Source organism: Harpia harpyja, chromosome 2 (genome assembly GCF_026419915.1).
Source record: "Harpia harpyja isolate bHarHar1 chromosome 2, bHarHar1 primary haplotype, whole genome shotgun sequence".
In the NCBI taxonomy this organism is placed as follows: domain Eukaryota; kingdom Metazoa; phylum Chordata; class Aves; order Accipitriformes; family Accipitridae; genus Harpia; species Harpia harpyja.
In genome coordinates this window covers 38,179,754-38,201,547 of record NC_068941.1, presented here as the reverse complement: position 1 = coordinate 38,201,547, position 21,794 = coordinate 38,179,754, and the positions used below count along the sequence as shown (strand labels likewise).

The 21,794-nt window shown below is 36.0% G+C and overlaps 1 protein-coding gene across 5 annotated transcripts in view; it reads left to right on the top strand.

The window, feature by feature from the left end:
- Positions 1-21,794, top strand: part of CCSER1 (coiled-coil serine rich protein 1) — a 742,538-nt gene that overhangs the window by 352,941 nt on the left and 367,803 nt on the right. For all 5 annotated transcript variants that reach the window (XM_052776417.1, XM_052776386.1, XM_052776395.1 and 2 more), the window contains one exon: positions 9,524-9,601. In XM_052776417.1, coding sequence (XP_052632377.1) covers positions 9,524-9,601 — 78 coding nt within the window. The remainder of the gene's footprint in view (positions 1-9,523; positions 9,602-21,794) is intronic.

Genomic DNA, 21,794 nt, shown 5'->3' with positions numbered 1-21,794 from the left:
AGGAAGAAATTATACTTATTTGTATTCCTGGACATAATATAAATGAAAAATGAATATTTTATTGCTAATGGCTTTATAAAATGCTGTTCAGATATCTCAGCAAGTTTAATATATCACTCCATTGCAAAACACAAAAATGAAAACAAAATGCTCAGCTGAGGGCTCTAAAAATAACGATAATGCAATGCCTAAGTACTAGTACAGGCAACTTTTAACTCCTCCATTCCTTTGCAAGTTGCATCAGTTTCTTAAGCAATGCAGTTTGGCCTCCCCACATCGTACAGAGCTTGGGGCTGAGAAGCTGTGTCAAAGTGAAGGTTCACTGTAGTGAAACCTGAGATATTTTTCAGACATGCAGTATTTGACCAGCTTCACTGTGTATCTTTTCAGTAGCAAACCAATCGTAGAGCTGCTACATCACAGCAACTACATAGATTCTTTCAGTCAATTTTGAGTGTATTTTTATATCTAAATATATATAAAAATATATATTAATATATTTACTATATATACTTTATATTTAGTGTATATATATTCTAATATATTATATATATCAGCCTCTATATATAGGCTGAAGGGGCTGGGTGTCAACCAAAGGAAGGGAGAACGGTAGAGAAGGTGGGAAGACTTTCAGGTTCATATGGATGGCACGACAGGAGTAGTGTTGGTGATGGGATGGGTGTGGGAGTGGGAAGTACGATGCTGTGCAAGTACCCTAAGAGGTAAGAAAGAGCAGGCAATCTTGACAGATCTTGATTTGAGCTGGTGGAAAGAGAAGTAAGCATTAGACTAGAGAAGGGAAGAGGAACAAGTAGAGCTATAAAGACTGTGGAGAGCCTACTGCAGTTGGGGTAGTTTCTGTTGAACCCTCTGCCAGGGTGGGAGTTGAATTTCCTGTTGTGCCTTATTCTTCTTAACCTTTCCCTTAAGAATGAAAGCTGCTGTCTGAAGGTAGAAACTCATGGTACCACATATTTACAAAATCAAGGAATATTTGTTCTGCCTTGACCAACTCCGCTTTGGAACCTGCTTGCTAAACCAAAAAGCAGGCTTAGCATGCTTCAGAACTGTGTCTATGGTAATCAGGATTTCTACCTTTCAGGAGCTGAAATATTGCCTTATATTACACAAAGGGATTCAACTTGCTAAAAACATTAAAGAACATTACTATTAAAAACATTGTGAAGCAAATAATGTGGCAAAACTTACTAAACGTTTACCTTTTATTTCTAACAACATCATGCAGAAGAAGTGCTGCAGCCAGGGAAAGCATATTTCAAATTGTTAAATGTCACTTGCTTCTTTTCTTGCAGTGGGGAAAAAAAAAAAAAAATCTGTCTTCCTTAATTTAGCAGCAGATGCATACAGATGTTTAAAATGTTTCCTTTATGGTGTTATTGGGGAACTCAAGACAGTTTTGAGAATGAAGCCTCTGCATCTAAATAAGTTAAAATACCCTGTCAGAAGTGGTTCCATACTGAAATTGTAAAAACCCTTCTGAGAACTGATGAAGAAGTGAGAATAATTGCAGTCACAACATTTAGAAAGTGCAAAGTAGCTTGTTAAAACCTCAGTGAAACGTATAGCAGTTGAAGGCATCTGAATCTTTTTGAGAAACACAGAAAAATAAAACATGGCCTTACATTAAAACACCAGTGTGAAAATCTGGCAATGTTGTTCTTGATGCTTACAAAGTAAAATAAAGGTAGAAAGCAACTGGACAATTGAGCAGCAAATTATTAATGAAAATTAGGCTGGCTTCATTATGTTCAGATTTAAAAAATAAGTTTTATTAATGTTATGAAACATTGTCCTCATTCAGATGAAAACAATGTGTGTCATGGAAACTGTAGGCAGAAAACTGACCAGTGTTGCTGGAGATAACCACCTATATCCCGATGTACTTAAGGGCAAAGGGTTGTACTGAACAGTAAAGCATGTGTAGTTTTTTGGACATGAGTTTAGTGTATGAGAAAATGTGTACCTTAAAGAAAAATATTCATTAATAGCAGGTGCAAATAGATTTTTGTCTTGAAGGAATCACGTCTGTCTCTTGTAGACTAAAAAAGATGTTACACAGGCTGTAAGGAGATCATGAACATCTTTCAGAGCTTCATAGAGAATAGTTAATTGTATGAGTATGTGAGCATAGGAACTGTTTTGCTGAAGTTGGCACCTAAATCCACGTCTGGCTTCAACAGTGGCCATCTGCGGATACTTCAGAGGAACTTACAGAACAACCTGTTTTCAGGAGCATTTTTTTCCTAACCCACCAAGACAGTTACTTTCACATATCCAGAAGCATATAAATGTATATCCTGTGTATGTTTTTTATCCTCTTTAATGTAGTTGTAGGTGCATCTATTGTTTGTATTAATATCTGATCCTTTTTGGCTCCAGCTTATATCTTGGTCCCAGTATGTTATGATACGTAATGATGCAGAACATACATGAATGTGTAAGGGAGGGAGACGAGGCGATTCTGTTATCAGATTTGATCCTTCTTGGTTTAATTAATTTATTACTTCTTTCCTAAGTGTTTTATTTGGAAGGGTAGAAAAATGATGGATCTGTATGCAGTGAAGATGTAGGAGTTTGAGAGAGCCCAGAGATACTTTGCTGACAGAATCTTCTTTGAATGGATGCAGACATTTTCTTCCAGATTCAGGCTATGGCTGTAGTATGGAGTATCAGTGTAGTTACTCTTAGTGCTGTGATGCAGACTTTGGAGAAAGAGAAAGTCTTTATGACTGGAGTAAAAAAAATAAAAACAACCAAACACTGAACCAACTGTATGAGACAACCGTCATATTTGCTACAAAACTGAATGCATTTTGAGCAAAATATATTTGAACCTGAAAGATCTCCTGCAAGGAAATAAAAGCAATTGAAATAGGCAGCCTGCAGATTAAAATCCCAGGAGAGTACTTGGTTCTCTCAATTGACTGCTGAAAGAGCAGAAAAAGCTGATGTTATATGATATTATTAGGGAAGAATATACAATAACAAAATGTCAAGGCTGGATAGTATAGTCAATGAAGTATGAAAGAAACAATAGAAACTGAAAACGGAGTAGAGTTTTGCTCAAGGAAATCAGTTCTCCACTGTGTTGTCAACAAAGCGTTTGCGTCTGTGAAAGCAACACCCTGGTTTTCATTAGGATAAAAATATGACTGGAGTTGCATTTAATATAATGCATCATAGTAGCAGTCCCAACTTACACAGTGACAGTCATTGATGATTCTGCAGTACTCTTCACAAAGAGATGTTAACCCCAAAGTCATTGACCAAATTACATTTGAAATTACATTCTGCTTGCAGATAGAAGTGAAGGGGGTTTTTAGAGGTTAACTGGAGTTGAATTTGCTGTTTGGGAAGGTAAAAGTGGTTTTCTCCTACATATTAATGGACCCTTCATCTAACCTCTGTGTGCCAGGAAGTTATCTGACCAAGGAAACTTGTGTCTCTGTTTATTACAAGTCTTGTGAAGGAAAGCGGGGAATGAAGACAAACGGGAAGAATGAGCAATGAAAAATCAAGGTGAAAATAAAGAGCAGAAAGGAAGGGATATTTGCTATTAAATAAATCTGTTAGTTATATAGTGATATATATGTCATTTCCTATTATGAGAAATGTGACATTTATATGCTTATAAAAACAGACTGTTTTTTTCCCTCTGTATGTACTCACTTGTAAACCAGCAACCTCCAATTCTTGTGCCTCTGTTTAGAGGCTTAGTTCAGCTTTCTACTTTGTTTACAAATTTAAAGCCATTTTTATTAAGGTGTTCTCCTTGTGCCAGTTATCAGATGTTTTATATGTTAGGTATATTCATATTGGCATTTTTAGAAACTGAAAAGCAGATAATAATAGTCATTTGTGCCTGGTACTTCAGTATGTTTACACTTCTGCATTTAATATAAGGAGAGGGGAGATAGCTAGCTTAGTAAATTTAAATATTTGAGTAAATTAAATATATATTAAATATAAATTGAACAATGCAAAAACATAATCTGAGTCCAAACTATTTCAAACACTATCGCCCTGCAACAAACCATGGACTGGTTATATACTCTTTATGTTGCTTACTGGTTATAGGCTTTATAATTAATTTAGCCTAATTAAAAGGCTAAAAGAGCATCTTTCCAGGTATTTTTCAAAGTAGAAACAAATAGCAGTCAACAAAATGTCTTCATCCTGATCCCTCCTCACTGAAAAATATTATTGTGCAAAATATTACATTAAATGTGTTTGCTTAGAGTTGCTGAGAACTCAGTCTACTAAAATAAACAGTACTAGACATACAAATGCTGTTAAGTGACAGATCAATGTCTTATTTAAAATAAAGTGAAATTTTCCTTTGGCATTTCACAGCTCAGGTGATTAGGTTTGCTTAGATTCTAAGAGGAATCGAGGCTAATCTGTCCACCTGTATACTAAGTGCTGGTTGAGAATCAGTAGATAATTGAATCACTAAAAACTCACTTGGCTATCCACACCTCATGTACTAGCATAAAAAGAGGTAGCAAGAAGCAGTAGCAGCTGTAATTTATGGTTTGCCCCTGCAATGGGAGCTACAATAACTCAGGTCAGATGCAAGACCCATGCAGCCTTCTAAACTATAGGAGCAGCAAGCTCTAGGCAATGGACCTGGCAAATACTGGATGTCTCAGCTGATAATTGCATGTATTAGTAATTAGTAAGAATAATTAACTATACCTACTAATAAAAGACACATGAAATAGGTTTATAAATAACCGCCTGGAATGTATTCAAAGGTGTTAGAAAATAGGCCTAAACACATTTTAAGGAGGCACTTCCATTCTTAGTGAGTGAGATTGGAGATGTTGGGGAAAATTAATCAAACATGGTGGGGGGTTGGGAGGTGAAAGCTCATTTCATGTGTCTGCTATTTTTTCTTCTCAAAACTAATTTTTATTTTTCTGGCCTCAATTGTTTATAGTAATTTTATTTGCACGAAGTGTATGTATCAGCAAAAACTGTTTATGATGTTAAATAATATAGAGACTACAGAAATTGCAGTGCTCCAAAGTGTGTAGGGGAGCATTGCACACTCTGGATGAACAACTGGAGTGCTTGGACTTGTGAGTTCATGATTTCTATCTTTGTTTTTAAGAGCCCTTCATAGCTTTGAGCAAATCACTTCCCCTTCTTTTTCACTTTCATTGATAAAATGGGTTAATAATATTTAAGCACAGTATTTCATAGAGATGTTGTGCAGATCCATTAATAAATCCATTTGCAGGTCTTTGATTACCTTCAGTATATCAGAATGTCACTGCTGAGCTTGCTGACTGCAGTTATTTAATTTCCTAGTTCTACTCGACTTCTAGATTATAAAATGATACTTACTGGCGTAACTTATGATACAACTAAAACTATCCTGAAAGTCAGTTCAGCAATCATCCAGTACTCCTTAGAAAAAGCTATAAAGTACACAGATTGTCTTTTCTTTTCTTCAGTTATTATAAAGATTTATTTGATCTCTAGCTCTAATATCCACTGAAGATTTTCTCTGTCAGTATTAACTTCTTAGATCAATAAATTGTGATACTGATCTCCAGAGAAGTCAATGTCTGCCAACTATCATTGCAGTGTTTACCCTTGTTGAAAAGCAGTCACAGCAAATTAAATTGGCTTCTGTCAGTGGATGATATACAGTGGATGGTCCATATTTTATGGTACAATTAACGAAGGTTGATACATAGGCCTCTCCCTAGAGAAGATCAGATTAAAGACAAGGGTTTGTAGTGAGAAAAATCCCAATTTATGAGGTGAGGTAAATCTGTTTTCATTTAAAGAACAGTTGCTGAAGACTGGAAGATACTATAGTTTTCAAAGGAACATGGTTTTAACAATGTGCGTTTATATATACTTGATCTTCTGTATTGCTGGAAAAACACTGACTGCATTCTCTAATCTGCCATTAGGCAATTTACATCAGTATGTAGGTTTATGAAACATTCTGTTTTGAGGCAGGTATACAGAAGTGGAAGAACACAAACCAAAACCAAGTCTGTAACTACTTTAAAACAGCTCCAGAAAGAACTTCTTTCTCATTCACCTAGCTAAAATGGTGGAAATCTGTCCACAAGCAGGATCCTGATCTTGGATCTCCAAACAGGATGCAGAAGTGGGAAAAGTTAGTTCTCTTAGACTTGTTTTCTTCCTTTGCCTCATTATCAAGAAATTTCCTGATAGTTAATCACATTTTTAACATTGCTTTCCGAGGATAAATTATTATCACAGCCTAGCAGTGACTCCATGGTACCCATTCAGTTGCACAATAAGGATGATGTATATTTAATCTGATCAGCTCTAGAAATTAGAAGAAAACTTGAGCATTGACCATTGTAATCGTGGAACAGTTATCGGCAAAATTCTAATAATGTCCATTGTCTGTATTTTAACAGCCTGCTCCAAATTTAAAAAATGGCCTAAGAGCACTAAAAGAAAAGCTCACAGGGTTGTTTTTGACATGGGCAAGATGGTGTTTTCTAAACTGTTATTCTGAGAAATACTTGAATTACTTGGTATTCAGACATTTTAAAAATAGAGTTTAGGTAATTAAAGCTTTGCAAATTCTCTGCCCTCCAGAACACTCAGAGGTTTCCAGCAACACAGGGAAAAGACTCAGTCTACAAAACCCAGCTGTGGTATCACTGCACATCAAAAATACATTTTAAAACATTGCAGTTGCACAGCTAAGTACTGCAAAATTAGGAGATGTCCTAATTTACCTAATTTTGCCTAATATGTATAATTATGATACAAATGATGTTTAACATCTACTACAACTTATAAGATATGATTATAGCCTAACGGTGTAGCATCTTCTGTTTAATTTATAATAAAATCTATCAACTTCAAGTGAGACTTGCAGTGAGTGGCTGCTATTATGAGAACAGAATTGGTTTAAGCAACATCAAATAAAAAGTCCTCATTGGGTGAATTCCTTACAGTGGTGGTTTTTTTGTATGTATGGGAGGCTTTAAACTGCAAAGTGTGATTATGACAAATACCCTGTGGATGGTAAATTTAGGTGGGAGGTGTGATGTTGTTTGAAATTGTTAATATGTCCCTTCAGGAGGGCAAGCTGACAACATCTCTCAAAGCAGTGATTAGTTTGGAAGGGGGTTTTTTTAATAGCTCAAAAAACAACCCTTTTGGTGCTGTCTCACTCAATTCTCCGCTATAATAAACAGTGTTAGCGCCACTGGATTTAATTAATTTATACTGGCAGAGAAGTTGCTCTGCATTCCTTAGAGAGGAAAGTTACTGAAGTTGTTGGAGGGGCCACTGAGGGTATGTATATATGGACAGCTGTAGACAGACACAGGCTCTTCTACCAATGCTCCTATCTGGCCAGACTCAAACCATTTGCAGTCCAGAAGCTATATGATCATGGTGCCCCTACTAATACACCCCACCTCTCAGCAGCCTTTCTAGTTCAGGCACAGTGCCACATCAGCATGGCATCCAGACCTGGGCTGGCTCATGTCCAGTTATCACGGAAGAGGGGATGTTTTTCTGAGGCCATCGTGTGGATGTGCCCTGAGAAGTTTTGTCAAAGCAACTTCGCCACCCTCAGGGCTGTTCGACCTTTCTTAGATTCCAGCTATCACTGAAGAACTTGCAGCTCATGTAGCGTACATGTACCAATCTGCTTTGCAAAATCTGCATACTGAGGCTATTTCAATGCTTAAAAGATTGGACTGCCTTTGTGCGCAATTTTAATTGCAAATTAGGGCACTTGATTTGGTTTGGAAAGCAGCTACTTGATTTTTTTTCCCCTCTTAGTTTTTTTCTATTCTGTGTAAATTAAAAGACAAATTGTCCTCAGCTGAACTGTTGGCTTTTGAGGCAGAATGTTGTCACAGAGGAGGTCTCCTGGTTTGTCTGCACTTTGAGTTTAATCTAAAAGAGCTATGTTTCACCTCCTTTTAGTAAATTTTATCAGTCAGCTTCCTTGATGATCAAGTGCAGGAGTCCATGTTAAAATTTGTAATGTTTCTGCATATCAAAGTAATGGATTCAACAAAGGTATTGGCTTTCTGACATGTTATAATCTCCCTTATTCCTCAACAACTTCTCTGTGTTCCATGGGTTATAAACTACCCGTCTCGCTCGCTCTCTTAGGTAATAATTACCATGGCCCTCTCCTTTCTCCTTTATTTGAATCCCTTTTATTTAGCAAGTAACTGTTGCCTTTGCTTTCAGGTATGGTGTAACTGTTACATATCTAATTAAACTCAGTGATCTTCTCTGTAGGTGTTAACTTTGAAGTCTGTGCCTGCTATTTCATATCTGACATAGGGATTTCATACCCAAAATTTCATCTCAGTTTTCATCCTCTACCAATTGGTTAAATAAAATATGGTATCTCTGCATAAAAATCTTCTGATGAATGAACTGTTAGAACTTCATGGGTGGAGCGGTATTCTTCACTTGCAGAATTTGGACTTATCGAAGGGGTCATAATAGATTCATAGTGATGTGAAACCAGATATCTGATTAGTTACTTGCATAAGTTGAGTTCATTAAATCATTCTGCATTGCAGTGCCACAGTGTGAAAAGGAAATGAACTTCTAGCCCATGCAAACTTTTTTTTTATATTCTCCATTACATCTTTTCTATTTTATTGGTGGTGGTGGTAGTGGATTTTTTCATTTTAGCATTTAAGGACCTATTTCCCAAGAAGTATCATATATTCTAGTTTTCTCCAGAACAATCTTGGTATTGTTTGTGTGTTCTTTTAAATCCAGATTTTGTTATTCTATTATTATTACTGTTCCAAATTATTAAGTTTCCACACTTCTTTTCATATCTGTCACATCTGTAAAAATAATGACCGTGCTAACCAACAGGTTACTGAAATATTACCTAAAAAAGGAGTGGGTTTTTAGATCAATCTTTCAAGCATTTTGGCTGGATAGGTCCATTGAAGTATACTGACTTATTTTCATGATTAACTTTGGTATTCCCTGTTTCTTTTCATATGTTAGTGCTCATTTGTAAGATATATTGACTCATATGAAAGTGATCTTTTTTTAAACTTGGATCCAAATACTTTCCTGCAGTATAGTGCTTTCCTGTTAATTTTGCCTTCTAACTTTACTATTGGGCCATCCAAAAACCAATAAAAATAATAAAAAAAAAATTGTATATCGTAGCTTGTTCTATATGAACAAAATTTTGTGTTCTCAGTTATCCTCTTGTATTACTCTTTTGTAGACACAATATGTTTGCGTACTTGTGCATATGTTTCAGTCTTTGAATGGGGAGTTCACTTAAAATAAAGAAAATGCAAAGTACTTACTCATTAGTGAAATACTTTTACTAAATAAAGGTAAATACCGTACAGATTGCAGTTGCTTTGTCAATCTAATTCTGTTGGATTTTCAGTGTTGGTTTTGAGCTCTTTGGGTTTTTTCCCCAAATGTAAAAAGATGTCTGTAGAACTTGATTGGAAATGCAACCTCCTGTGTGCTTTTCTTTCAGAGTACAGACATGAGTCCAGCTAGTAGCACCACCTCACTCCCTGTTAGCCCTCTTCCTGAGGAGCCGTTATTTTTCAAGGTATGGTGAATTAATTTTATAATAAATATTGTATAGGAATTTTGGCTTATCGTGTTATCTGGTGTACTATGAAGTGCTATTATTACTGCTTCCTTTTCTTTAAATTACTGTGATATCAGCAGATGTTCTTATATATACACCATGCAGTTTTCAAGAAATACCTAGAATAAAACATTATTGGTTTTGAGAGGATTATTTTTCTAGCAGACTAGAGCTATAAACCATTATTTATAAGACTGTGTTTTTATCCATCTCATCTGCTGGTGATACATTTTGATATGTGCATTCCTGTATATGCATGTATGTCATTTTTCATCAACAGATTTCTCTTTATGTTGCAAGTGCGTGTTTTAATGAAACAGTGATTACTTACTGCAAAAATACGGGAGTTAAAGGTATGTCAAAGAACAGTTTTGGCATAAATCCGGTGTAAGCCACAGGCCTGTCATTTTAGTTAATTTTAATAATAAATGATGGGACAATATCTGCAACTTCGTAAGGCTTAAGCTGCAAGGAACAAGTGGCCCTATGTCACTTTTTCACCTGACTTCATGGTATCCAGCCCTGGGGCACAGAATGGCCTTAGGCAGAGTCCGCCTCTTGGAAGAGGTCTCCTGAGGCCACCCAGGTATATATTCAGAGCAGTGCTGCAGCTGCAAGCAAAGCAGTCGCCTTGCCAGTTGTTTGCTGAGACAAGGAAGAGGGAACTTGGGTTTTCAGCACCATTGTCTTAAATGTGTGTCATAATATGGACAAAGTTACACTCACAGGAACATCCATTTTAAAATTTCCCCTTTCCCCCATAAGTTTCCACCTACTGTATGAAAACAATTAGTAGCTTGGGTTGTGTTTTCAGTCGCTTTGTGATGACACTGAATTAAAACCGAGGAAGTAGAATTAATGAAGTTTTATGACGTAAAGTTTGTGTCTCTCCTGCACAAGCCTCCAGCACAGGAAATACCAGCCTCCTTCAGACCTGGCCAACCTCATAAAAAAACTTGGGCTTTTTTTTCCTTTTTCCCATATTTTGTATGTCTGTGCAAGAGTTGTACTCTACAGTTCATAACCTGCTAGCTAGCCAGCTGATTCCTGTTACTAGAATGGTTAAGGATTGTTCTTGCTTGGTGGTTTCATCAGTGGAGGTACAGATGGGATATCTGTGGTCAGCTATTCACTGATTCTCATTCCTCTTTTGGGGTTTAATGTTTCCAAGACCCCTAGCTCTCAATCAGATTTGGCTGAAATTGAGAAATGTTGTGCCGAGATACTAGAGCACACATGTCTTTTTCTTGGGAAACTACATTAAATGCACATTAAAGTCTACTCAACGTTATAAGGCAGATTTGGTAGTTATTGTTTCTCCCTGTGCCTGGGAAACCGCTAAGATATGTCACATACAAAGAAATGGGCTGCTCAGCTCAGATAAATGTGTAAGAGGTAAGAAAATCTAACTTGAAATTGTTACAATAAACTCTCATGCTTAAATTCGCAGCTGAGGTAAGCAAACACTGCTCTCTCTGCATCAGGAGCACTCTGACAAATACACCGTAGTGCCTTTATTTATTTTTAAAGGAAATAGTACTTGTATAGCTCAAAATGGGTTGTAAATGACTTCTTTGAAGTGCAATAGTTGCTCTAATAAAAAATGAAGGTATTTCTTCATATTAAAAGTCTCCTTCCTTTATATTTTATAGTAGAAAATGGTACAAGAAACTGAAAAAAAAAGGGCAGGAAGTGTTATTTAATCTTTCATTTTCAGTCAATTTTCAAAATAGGAAACATTTTCCTTTGGAATTCAAGTAAAATGGAGACTAGGCCAGGAAAAGGTCCAATACATCTCACAGCCAATGCCCTTAAATAGAAATAAAAGTAACATAAAATGTAACAGTTTCTGTTATTTCTCCCTGACTCACTCCAAGAGAGAGCAATATTGTTCCAGTAGTAATGTGAATGACTGGTTTTACAAGCCATAACTCTTTCCAAATACTGTCAGTCTATAATATTGGCTTTTGATGATGGGATGATGCATTTCCCTTAGCAACATGATAATAACCTTTCCCACCTCCTTGCTGTAGAATTGAAGATTGAAAAAGAAATTCCATTCTGTGGTTCTGAAAACACAGGTGTAACGAAGCAGCACAGTATAAATGCTGCGTCTCTTTGGGATAGTTGAAGATCTCTGAGCTAATGAGCTTTTATATTGGACTGTGAAATGAAACCAAGCCCCTGTTCTCAATTGTACCTGGTTTTATACCAAGAAAGAGAACTGTCCTTTCTTGGGTTTTATCAATTCATCTTCAAAAGAAAGTCTGCGTTTCTGCATAAAGAAGGAATGCAAATCCTGTCATCATACTCTTATTACATCCAACCTCACCAAAGCAGATGCCTGTCATTTTTAATCCCACAGGATATGTGCTCTATGAATAGGAAGGAGAACCTGAGCTTGTTCAAAAACATTTTAAGATTTTGAATTTAATCTAAGGAAAGCTGGAAGCAAAGTTCCCATGGGAGTCCTTGCGTGTTGCATCTTAGCTCTGGTAACACTGACCTCGGCTACCATTTTCACAATATATTGCACAGGCTGTGAAATGCAGCACTGCCAGAAAGATCCAAATCATGTGAGACCATACTCAGGAATATTTGGAGCAAAGTCTTTTCTGGTACCGCAAGCGATACTCCACCTGGGTCCATTTTATACCATTATTTTATTTGAATCATTATGTTTTATTTATGGTGAGACAGGACCTTTAAAGGAGTGTCAGTGATACCTAAGAAAAGGAATAGAAAACAATTGAGTAAGAAATAAGGGTAACCAACTCCAGTGCTATTTAATCCTAAAAGCAACCTTGAGAAAATTAAAACATAAATGTATCATTAATGCCATTCAGCAACCTTCATTCCATAACTGTTGTAAATAGTGACATAGCACTGAAATTTGGTTTTACTTGAGGAAACAGCAACTTTGCATAGTAGCCAGAAGTACAACCAATTTTTCATGTGGCTTTGGGTTTCCTTCTCTCTGTGGAGTTAGCGACACACGTGTTCGGAACAGTCTTCCTTAGCCATGCTCTTCAAAAGCTTAGAAAAAAAATCCTGTTCAGACATGTATGCAGACAGTGCTCTTTTGAAAAGCTTTTCTAAACCATTTTTTTGATAAAACACTCATAGGCATTTCTTTTTAGTGAGGGTTATTTTTATGTCAAATTCCAACTTTCAATTTTCTGCTGTTTTCCGTGGTTAAAGCTATTTAAAAAAGCAAGATCTTTTCCTGTATTATGGGAGAAGTTTATTTCTTCTCTCACAAAAGAACACCTTCTTTGTTGGTGGTTTTGCACTTAAACTTTTCTGTAAGGAGGATCTTCCTTTGAACAGAAGTTTATCCTTCTGTCCCTGTATAACATTCCTTGAAGAATTAGAACCTCATCTTGGGGAAAAAAGCTATGTCACAGTTGAAAAATTTCAGAATTAAGAATTTGAAATACAGCAGAGCAGAATGGTATTTGTCATGCAACCTTAACTCAAGTGGTATTCTGCATTATAATAGCAAAACTGTAGCTGGCTTAAATGTGAGTGACTTTTCATTATGAATACTTATATCTATGCTCATAAGCTGTAATTAAAAATAATCTTGCCTTTCATTTAGAAGATCAGTGAAGGAGTGGGTATTTCTGAAAGGTCAACTTACCAAGCAATGTCTCAGCCATTTTTTAGAACCTGTTCCTTTCTCCTACTTACTATACTGTGCTTTATTATAATAGTATTTTATTATTTTTTAAGTTATTCTAAAATATAGTGACAGGCATTTTTAAGAAGGGATCTGTGACAACCATTTGGTATGTAAGATAGATAATATTACCTAATTATACATTATCTATTATAATGAGCACCAGTCTCTCTGATTATTCGCCACAACCAAGTTGTAAATAGTAACCATAATAGTAATTTAGTATAGCAATGTTTAATTGCTTTTTAATTCCATGATTAATCTCAACCATGCTTTACTAATTGGCATTAAACATATGAAAAAAATCCTTACATTCTTTCTTTTCTGCTTTGAGTGAGCTGAGAATTTCCTTCAGCATTTTTTATCTTACTGTGTTCTGACTTCTGTAATTAATACTCTCAATGCTAATTCCCTGAGTAAGAAATGGAAGTGCCAGCACAAGTAGCAGAAGCTAACAGTCCTTAGCAGTATTACCACGGCTAAGACCACCAAGGTCTAATAAGGTATAGATCTATACTAAATTAGGTCTATACTAATAGTTCCGCCATTCATCCTGCAGCTCTGCAGGCTCTGTAAATGCAGATCTTTGCAGTCACTAATGGGCATGACTCTCTGTCAGCTCATGACATTTGTGCATACATCTTTAACAAGAGATAAATTTTCCATCTGGTCAATAATCAGATTAATATTTTTACTGCAGATGTTTGGAATAATCAATATGACAGTGACAATAGTGTGACTTTACATATGTAGCTGAAGAATGAGATCTTGTCCTAACTTAGACAGGAACAATGACAACAAATTGGGCTTGTATTTCAAAAAGCTTCTTATGCTAATTGACACACAGCCAGCCTATTTACCTTCTCTTCCTGAAATGCATTATTTCCAATATTTTAAGTATTTGCTGGCACTTCTTTGAATAACACTATTTTAATGTATTGTTTCTTTTTGTTTTCAAGACAGAGTCTGAAATAATCACATAGACATTATGACCCATGGGCAGATAGAGGTTAGGGTTCAGTGATCCTCTTTCATGGGCTGGAGGCCTCATTAGCTCTTGTCCCTCTCATTCCACCCTCCACCTGAATTTCTGCTTGCACTGAGCAGCATGTAAGCTCTGAAGCCTCTGTGTTTTTTGGTTTTTATTTGTTACAGAAATATTTTTGGTATTTCTACTAAAGTAAATAGAGTTATAGAAGTATGACTCACTCAACTCCACCTCTCCTAATCTGCTGCCCCAATCTCCATCTTATTTTAAACCAGTCTCTCATAATTCTTCAGTGGTTTAATCAATTCCTCCCACTCTTTACTTTTATTTCCTGTATCAGTATTCACTTTCTCTATCACTCCTTATGTCTTACTGGTGTAGCACAGACTTTCAAAAGTCACGTCATCACAGCAGCTTTCTGCCTTTGATGAAAGCCTTCCATTTTGTAATTTCTGAGAAAAGACTTATACATCTGATTTGTTTCATAGTCTTTATCATCATAGTATATGAGATCTACAAAAGCACCGAATTTATTCTGAAGGTAGGAGTGAGAAGTAGGTATTATGGGTCCTGTTGCAAGAAGCATCTGTGCATCTATTCACTTTCTTTCCCTTTTTCTCAGTAGCTCTGTGCACACTTTTCCTAAGGAACAGGGCTCTGCCAGCAATTCTGTCTGAGTAGAACCACATCACCTGTTCCATGAGTAATATTTGCATCAGCTCATTCAGCAGGGTGTGGATGTGGCTGTGAAATTCTCCTCCTAAGCTTTGACTGATATAAAATGGAGTGACAAAGAGTAACATCATCAGAGTAGAACTTAATGGAAGAAAAAATTATATATGTATATATATACTTGCCCAGTTTTCCCCTGACCTAATAATTTCTTTCAGGTCTTAGTTTATACTGGCCTGTAAACTGAGTCTGGGAAATGAGTTGTCTCTCTCCCAACATGCTCTCTGTGTCTGCTATTGATTCTGACTTCTTGCTCTTGTTGAAAATACACAGTGTTTATGGCCAAATTTAAACATCTTTGTGTACCTTTTGTGTGTCCATTGAAAAAGCTGTCCTGTACACTATGGAACCAGAAATGTCTACCTCTTCCTGCAGGTTTTGAAAGGAGGAGATACAGAAGACAATGGAGCTACTGTATAATCTAAAAATACTGCTATACAATTTTAGGAATAATGTATGTGAGTGAATCATTCAGGTGATGTTACTGCTTAGCTACTTTGGGTTATTAGACTTCCCTACATGAAAGTATTTGATTTAGCTCTCTTAGGGTAAATTGGGTGAGCAAAAAGAAACAAATAGACTAAATAAGCAATCTCCCAAGGCAGAGTAAAGACTAGGACAAAAGACTGCCTCCAGGACTGGGGGTCCATCCTTGTTTGGTTAGTGGTACTAATTAACCAATCTAAGTGTAATGAAGTGTTAAAAACCAGACTGTAGAAGAGAGCGAACATCAAGAACCCCTTAATGGAGATTCTTTTCTGAATGACTGATTTATAGCTAAGGAAGAATTTATCACCCAGACAAAAGTGGTCTTGAGCGCCTGTGGGTAATGTATATCTGCCAGGCTTCATGTATGGAGAAGACAGACAAATGTTTACACATTCTGAACACAAGATGGTATTTCCTGAGATTACCATTTCCTTCAGGGCTTGCAGCTCCAAGTTTGGTCTGAGAACAAAATACTAATAGCTGAAGGCCCTAACACCTGAAATGTGGGATCTTTCAAGAAAACTTGTGTGAGCTCAGAAGTACAGTTGTCCTGGTACAAGGACATTTTTACAAGATTTAGCTCCCCCCCCCGCCTTTTTTTTTGTTTTAATTTTGATTGCAGGGAGCATAAGTACAAAATCTGTAATTTCCCAGTGTCACTGATATAATTACTGAAAGAATCAGGAATGAAACTGGGAACTATGCCTGTATTGCCTGATTTCTTTCTGCCTCTATGCCTGCCTTTCCCAAATTTTGTGAGCATGCATTTTCTTTTCTTTTAGTATGTTTTCCTTAATTTTTTGAAACTTTCTTCATAGAGTGAGGGTTAGTTCAATATTTCAAAATTGCAAGCCATTGGCTTAGGCAAAATTGGTGCTTTTAATGCTATAAATTCAGTTATTTTCTCAGCAAGCCACATACAGAAAAAGGATTAATGTCTGTCTTACTAAAATCTCCAAAAACAACGAGAAACACAGATGACGCTTCAACCAAAGGCATGCAGAAGGATCATCATTACTTTTTTTCAGTTAACAGGGTTTCCAGCATAACTTAAAAATTAATATAATCAATACTACAAGGGTAAATATTAGATTCATTCAGGTTCCTTCCCTCAAGCAGACACATGATCACGCAATGAATTCTGATATGTACCTATAAGGTAAGTTTTTCCTGCTGAGTACTCTATATCTAAGACTAAAAAGTCATAAAATTTGTAGCATTACAGGTTGCTGAAAACATGGTATCACTGACTATGAAAAAAGATTTTCTTGAAGCTTCATGGGAGGATCCTGATATCCCCAGTAAGATCACTTAAAGTTCTTCATCCTAATCATCTCAACACAGATATTAAATCCTCCTAATTTCCCTTGGCTATGGACCGATAGGCATAAGTAAATCTGTGGGAGTACATTGGCATTTGAAAATATGATGAATGTTCTTTTAGTTAGCAGAATTATTCCAAGTGTTTTGGAGTGAAATTTTGTTTAAATCAATGGCACAGTGCCCACTGACTACAGTGGCATGTGCCTTCAGGTCATGGATGGCATGGATTATGTCAGAGACTTTGATTACTTTAGAAGTGAAAATACAAATCTGTACTGACCATTTTAACCCCATCAATTATTTTAGAGGTGAAAATGTAAATCCATATTGACTGTTCCAACCCAAGAGTATTTTTTGTGGTTGTATTGTTGTAAATGAGATAAAATTGGAGTGTTTTCATAAATTTCATTCAATATAATAAAAATGTAGAACTGTTTGCAATGCAAGAATTTATTGAATAATAATGATTTGGTTTCCAGTATGTGTTAGAACAATAGATGTTTTCTTCCTGGAATAAATTAAACAAACTGGGGACTTGAAAATGGGTTTCCCACATCTCAGACGAGTATTCTCACAATAGCAGGTGGTCTTTCTTTCTGGCCAGCAATTGTATTTTTCATCCAGAAAACCTCTGACAGGCACTTGCATGGAAACTAAACATGTTTTTGAAAAAAAGTTTTGGCTTCATCAAATAAAAGTTTTCAACTGGAAAACATCCATTAAAAAGTTCCTTGACTCTTCTATTAAAATATGTATAAACTTACCCAGTGTCTAAATAAATAATGTTAATGACCCAGCCACATGTTTTCAAACATAATCCTTTACTATAGGAAATACAGGGTTGGTGTTTTGAAATTCTTATCAAGTTGGATGTCTCAAAAGTACGACATTAAAAATAACTAGCTGATTTTGATAATGGTCTCCTAGATTTTAAGGAGACAGATATGTTGGTGAGCAATTTAGACAGCTATTAAGGAGAATGGGATATATTCTGTTAATTTTAATCAGCTGAAATTAAAGGCAAGATTTAATTGCTGAAACACAAACACCTTGTGCCACTTAAGAAACCCAGCTATATCCTGCCTTTCCTCCATGTGTCTCTTTAGTAGAGCAAATTAGTGAGAGGTGATGGATGCTGCAGTTTGATTTTTTTGTTGTATTCCTCATTTTGGTGGTTGTTTTTTTTTTTTTTTTTTCCTTTGAGTTTGGCCCTTGGTCATAGTGTGTCTCTTGCTAAGTTATAAGCTCCCTTGCAAGTGATGTGTTTATACTGGGCTGTTTAATTTTGCTGAGGAAACTGGCTTGTTTGGGAGGCTTTGGTTGTGTGATAGAACTGGACTAGGTGACTCATAATGTTTGGTTGGGACTTTCCAAATGCTGTTCCTCTTCCCACCAACGTTTGTATGGTTGCATAACATTAAAGCTAGTTCTGTGTGGAAAAAAAAATATTTTTCGCTGTATTTAAATATTAGGAGTATAACATTCTTATTGTATTATTGGGGTCAGTTTCTTGTGTGATGTACTCTGATTTTAAGCCACAGCATGTGCATTCCATTTACTCTCTGCCCTTTTCCTTGCTCCCAGTACAGTTCAGTATGCTGATGATTGGTGATGAAATATATTTGTGTGTTTAAGGTGACCTTTTCATCCTCATAATTTGTTTAAGAATCATCGAGTTTTCTTTTGCTTTTTTACACAAATTTTTAAAAAAACAGGAAAAGTAAAAGATCTTTGTTTGTTTGTTGAACGGTTCTTAAGGGTGGCTGAATGTTCTGGCTCTTAATAGTAGTTCAGGGAAGTTTTATGTCTCATCGCATGTGTAGAATAAGAAATCTGTTTATTCAGGCTTCTTCATTTATCAGAGACTACCAAGAGTCATGAAAGGTATTGGGGATAGAAACAATGGAAAGCGTCAGTTTTATTTCTTCTTAAAATATTGAAAACCTAGACTCTAGGCTGTGGGTATGTTGCGTTGTTGTCATGGGGAACGTGTAGGAAAATGCCATTCGTACTTCAAGTAGCTTACAGATAACTGTGACAATTTTAAAAAATACTGTAGTTTTTAGATAACATACATTTCTAAACACTTTTTTATTAAACAGATGTGGATATGATTCACTTACAAATTGCTGTTTAAAAAAAAGGGGCAAAAGGAAAAAAAGAGCACTGCTTTTGTGGTTGAAGGAATTGATAATGTGAGAGTGGAAAAAAAACTGTAAACAGGTTTAGTAACTTGATTCTGATCAGGTGAATAATGAACAAAATATTCAGTGGATAGTTGGACAGAAATTCAGAGGGAACACATGAACCAAAGAAGAAACTTCTTTTTTTCTCTTAGATTTGATATCTTCAAGCAAGGATGAATGCTATAGGTGAGAAGGTATAACACAGTTTTAATTTGGATAATGTTTTCTAAGTGTGTTAAACTTACATAGCTATGTGGGGAAGAGCTGTACACTTGTCATGGGTAGCCTTGTGATAGATTTTAGCATTTTAAACAGGAGCTCTGAAAACTTAAATTAAGGCTAATGAGGGCACAGTGGAAAAAAGTTCTCTTTAGGTACATGACAGATCATGGACACGTCTGATTCCCAGATCTGTATTTGTAAAACTTGATGTTTGTCTTCATAAAAGGTAGCTTTCCTTTGTGATAAAACAATCATTTCAATTCACAGGATCTGGCTTTGTAGTTAGCTCCTAACAGTTTTTGATCTTGGTATGAGCAGAGAACAATGAATGCTTATGTCCAAGTAATTGTAGGTTTTGATAAGATTAAGATTAGCAAGGGCATCGTGGATCAGGATATAAGAACAATGAATGGATAGGTATCCTTAAGTACAGAACTGTGTATTTCAAAAAGGGATAGGAGAAATCCTTTTCCATTGACGCTGAGCAGTTCAGCTCAGTTCCTAGACAACAGATAATAAAGTTCATCATGGTCAGCAGCATGGTTGCTCTTTGTTAGGAATTGGGAAAGACAGGGACCTCCTCTCCCTCCAAGCCAATTCTTTACTCTTGTAGTATTTACTCTCAGCAGTATTGTATAGTCCCAATCGTAACTTGATTAAAGTCACCTTAGAACAGGCTTTTCATCCCCTAATGGTTCTGTTCCTCTGGTGTCTGATTATCTCCATTGCTTGAAATCAACATTGCCATTTGCTGTAATTATTACATTTGTGGATGTTGTCAGTAACCAAGAAATGAATGAACGAGCATTCATTTTTTTTCTTCCATGTGGCAGGATCCTTCCAAAACAGAGTGGAAGGGGGAAACACGTAATGCTCCACATGACTGTACAAAGCAAATCTTTGTTTCTGGTGCTTCTAACAAGATGCCTAAATAGCCACTTTATTTCAATAAATCAGTAAAGTTCAGGGAAAAAAAAATGGGTTATCTGAAACTGAACAAAGGGTAGATTGGATCTGAGGAATTAAGAGTTGTTTTCAAGGCCAATTAAATATCAAGTTTTTACAAGAAACATCAAACAAATACTATTGCTGAAGTTTTTTGTTTACCTTTCACTAAAATACCTAGAGCCTCACCTCTTTCACAGGCTGCTATGTCTGCATAAAATTTAAAATGCCTAGGAAACATGCAGTAACTGAAAATCTGCAGGGTATAATTATGTCTCTTATAAAAATAGATGCAATAAAAACATGAAAAAAGACAAATAGGAAAAAAACTGGTGACAGTGAATGTTTAAAATAAAGTAGTTAATCTGGCATGCCAGTGTTGAAGAATTCAGGAGTTTCACACACACACACGTGATGAATTTTCTAGTACTATGAGAGAAAAATTTTAAAGATTAAATATTGTTTTCATGCTGGTATTGCAGCTGTGAAGTAGGATGAAGTTAGGATACTGTTTGAGAGGGGAACTAGGAATATAATGTTGACTTATTATTGTTTCTGAGTGGTTGTTTGAATTGCTATAGGTCAGTTTTCTTTGTTTGATCAAATTTTCAATCTCTTTAAACATAAAATAAATGTTCCTGTATTTGCAAGCTCAATAGGCCAGCACCTTTCTGCAAGCAGTTCTGTATGTGCATTTGCTTCTCTGTCCATAGTGTGCTCTGCTCACTAAGCAGCACTAAGAGGGATTTTGTGGAAACGAAAGGAGTTTGTCAAACCTGACCACTTGAATGCTCATTGTCATATCAATACAGAATTAAATTTGGATGAGAAATGGTTTTCCTGTCCCACAGAAGCGTCAAACATTTCAGGACTTTCTCATGCTCTGCACAGGCACAAAACAAGCAGGTTGTATGCTGTGTCATTTGGTCACCCCTAGTTATAAGAAGCAAACCCTTTAGCTGTGATAGTAAGGTATTTGTCTTAATTAGAATTGACCAGAATGGTACTTGTGGCTTCTTGCTATCTTCATTATTTTGCTTTATGCTCTGCTATATTCTTGAGGACACTCCTTCAATTGCAAGTTTGTATATTTGATGTTTATTGACATGATTATAAACATTTTGAATGAATAATATATACAGGCCTTTAAGTTATTAATCATTCAAGCCTTTTGCTTCAGTCTCCTCTTCTGAATATCTTTATCCCCTCTCCCTCTATAACCACAGAATGGTTGATTCCAGTGCTCTTCATCTCATTTCCATAATTATTTTCAGTGATGCATGAGGATGAATGCGAATTTGTTAGCAAAATGATAATTCCTTATCATGACAAGAAAAAAAAATGCGGAATTATCCGTCCATAAATTAAACCAACATTCTTGTTGGGTTTAATCCATTTTATAAAGCAGTATGTACCTACCTCTTAGACAGAAAGAGGTCCTTAGAGTAAACGAAATTAACTGGGAAAAAATTAACATGTTATGAAGCTGTCATTTTTTATATATATCAGTACTGCAATCATATAAATGCTACTCACCTATCATCTAGATATCTTCAGCATGAAAATTTGAGGGGACTGATCATC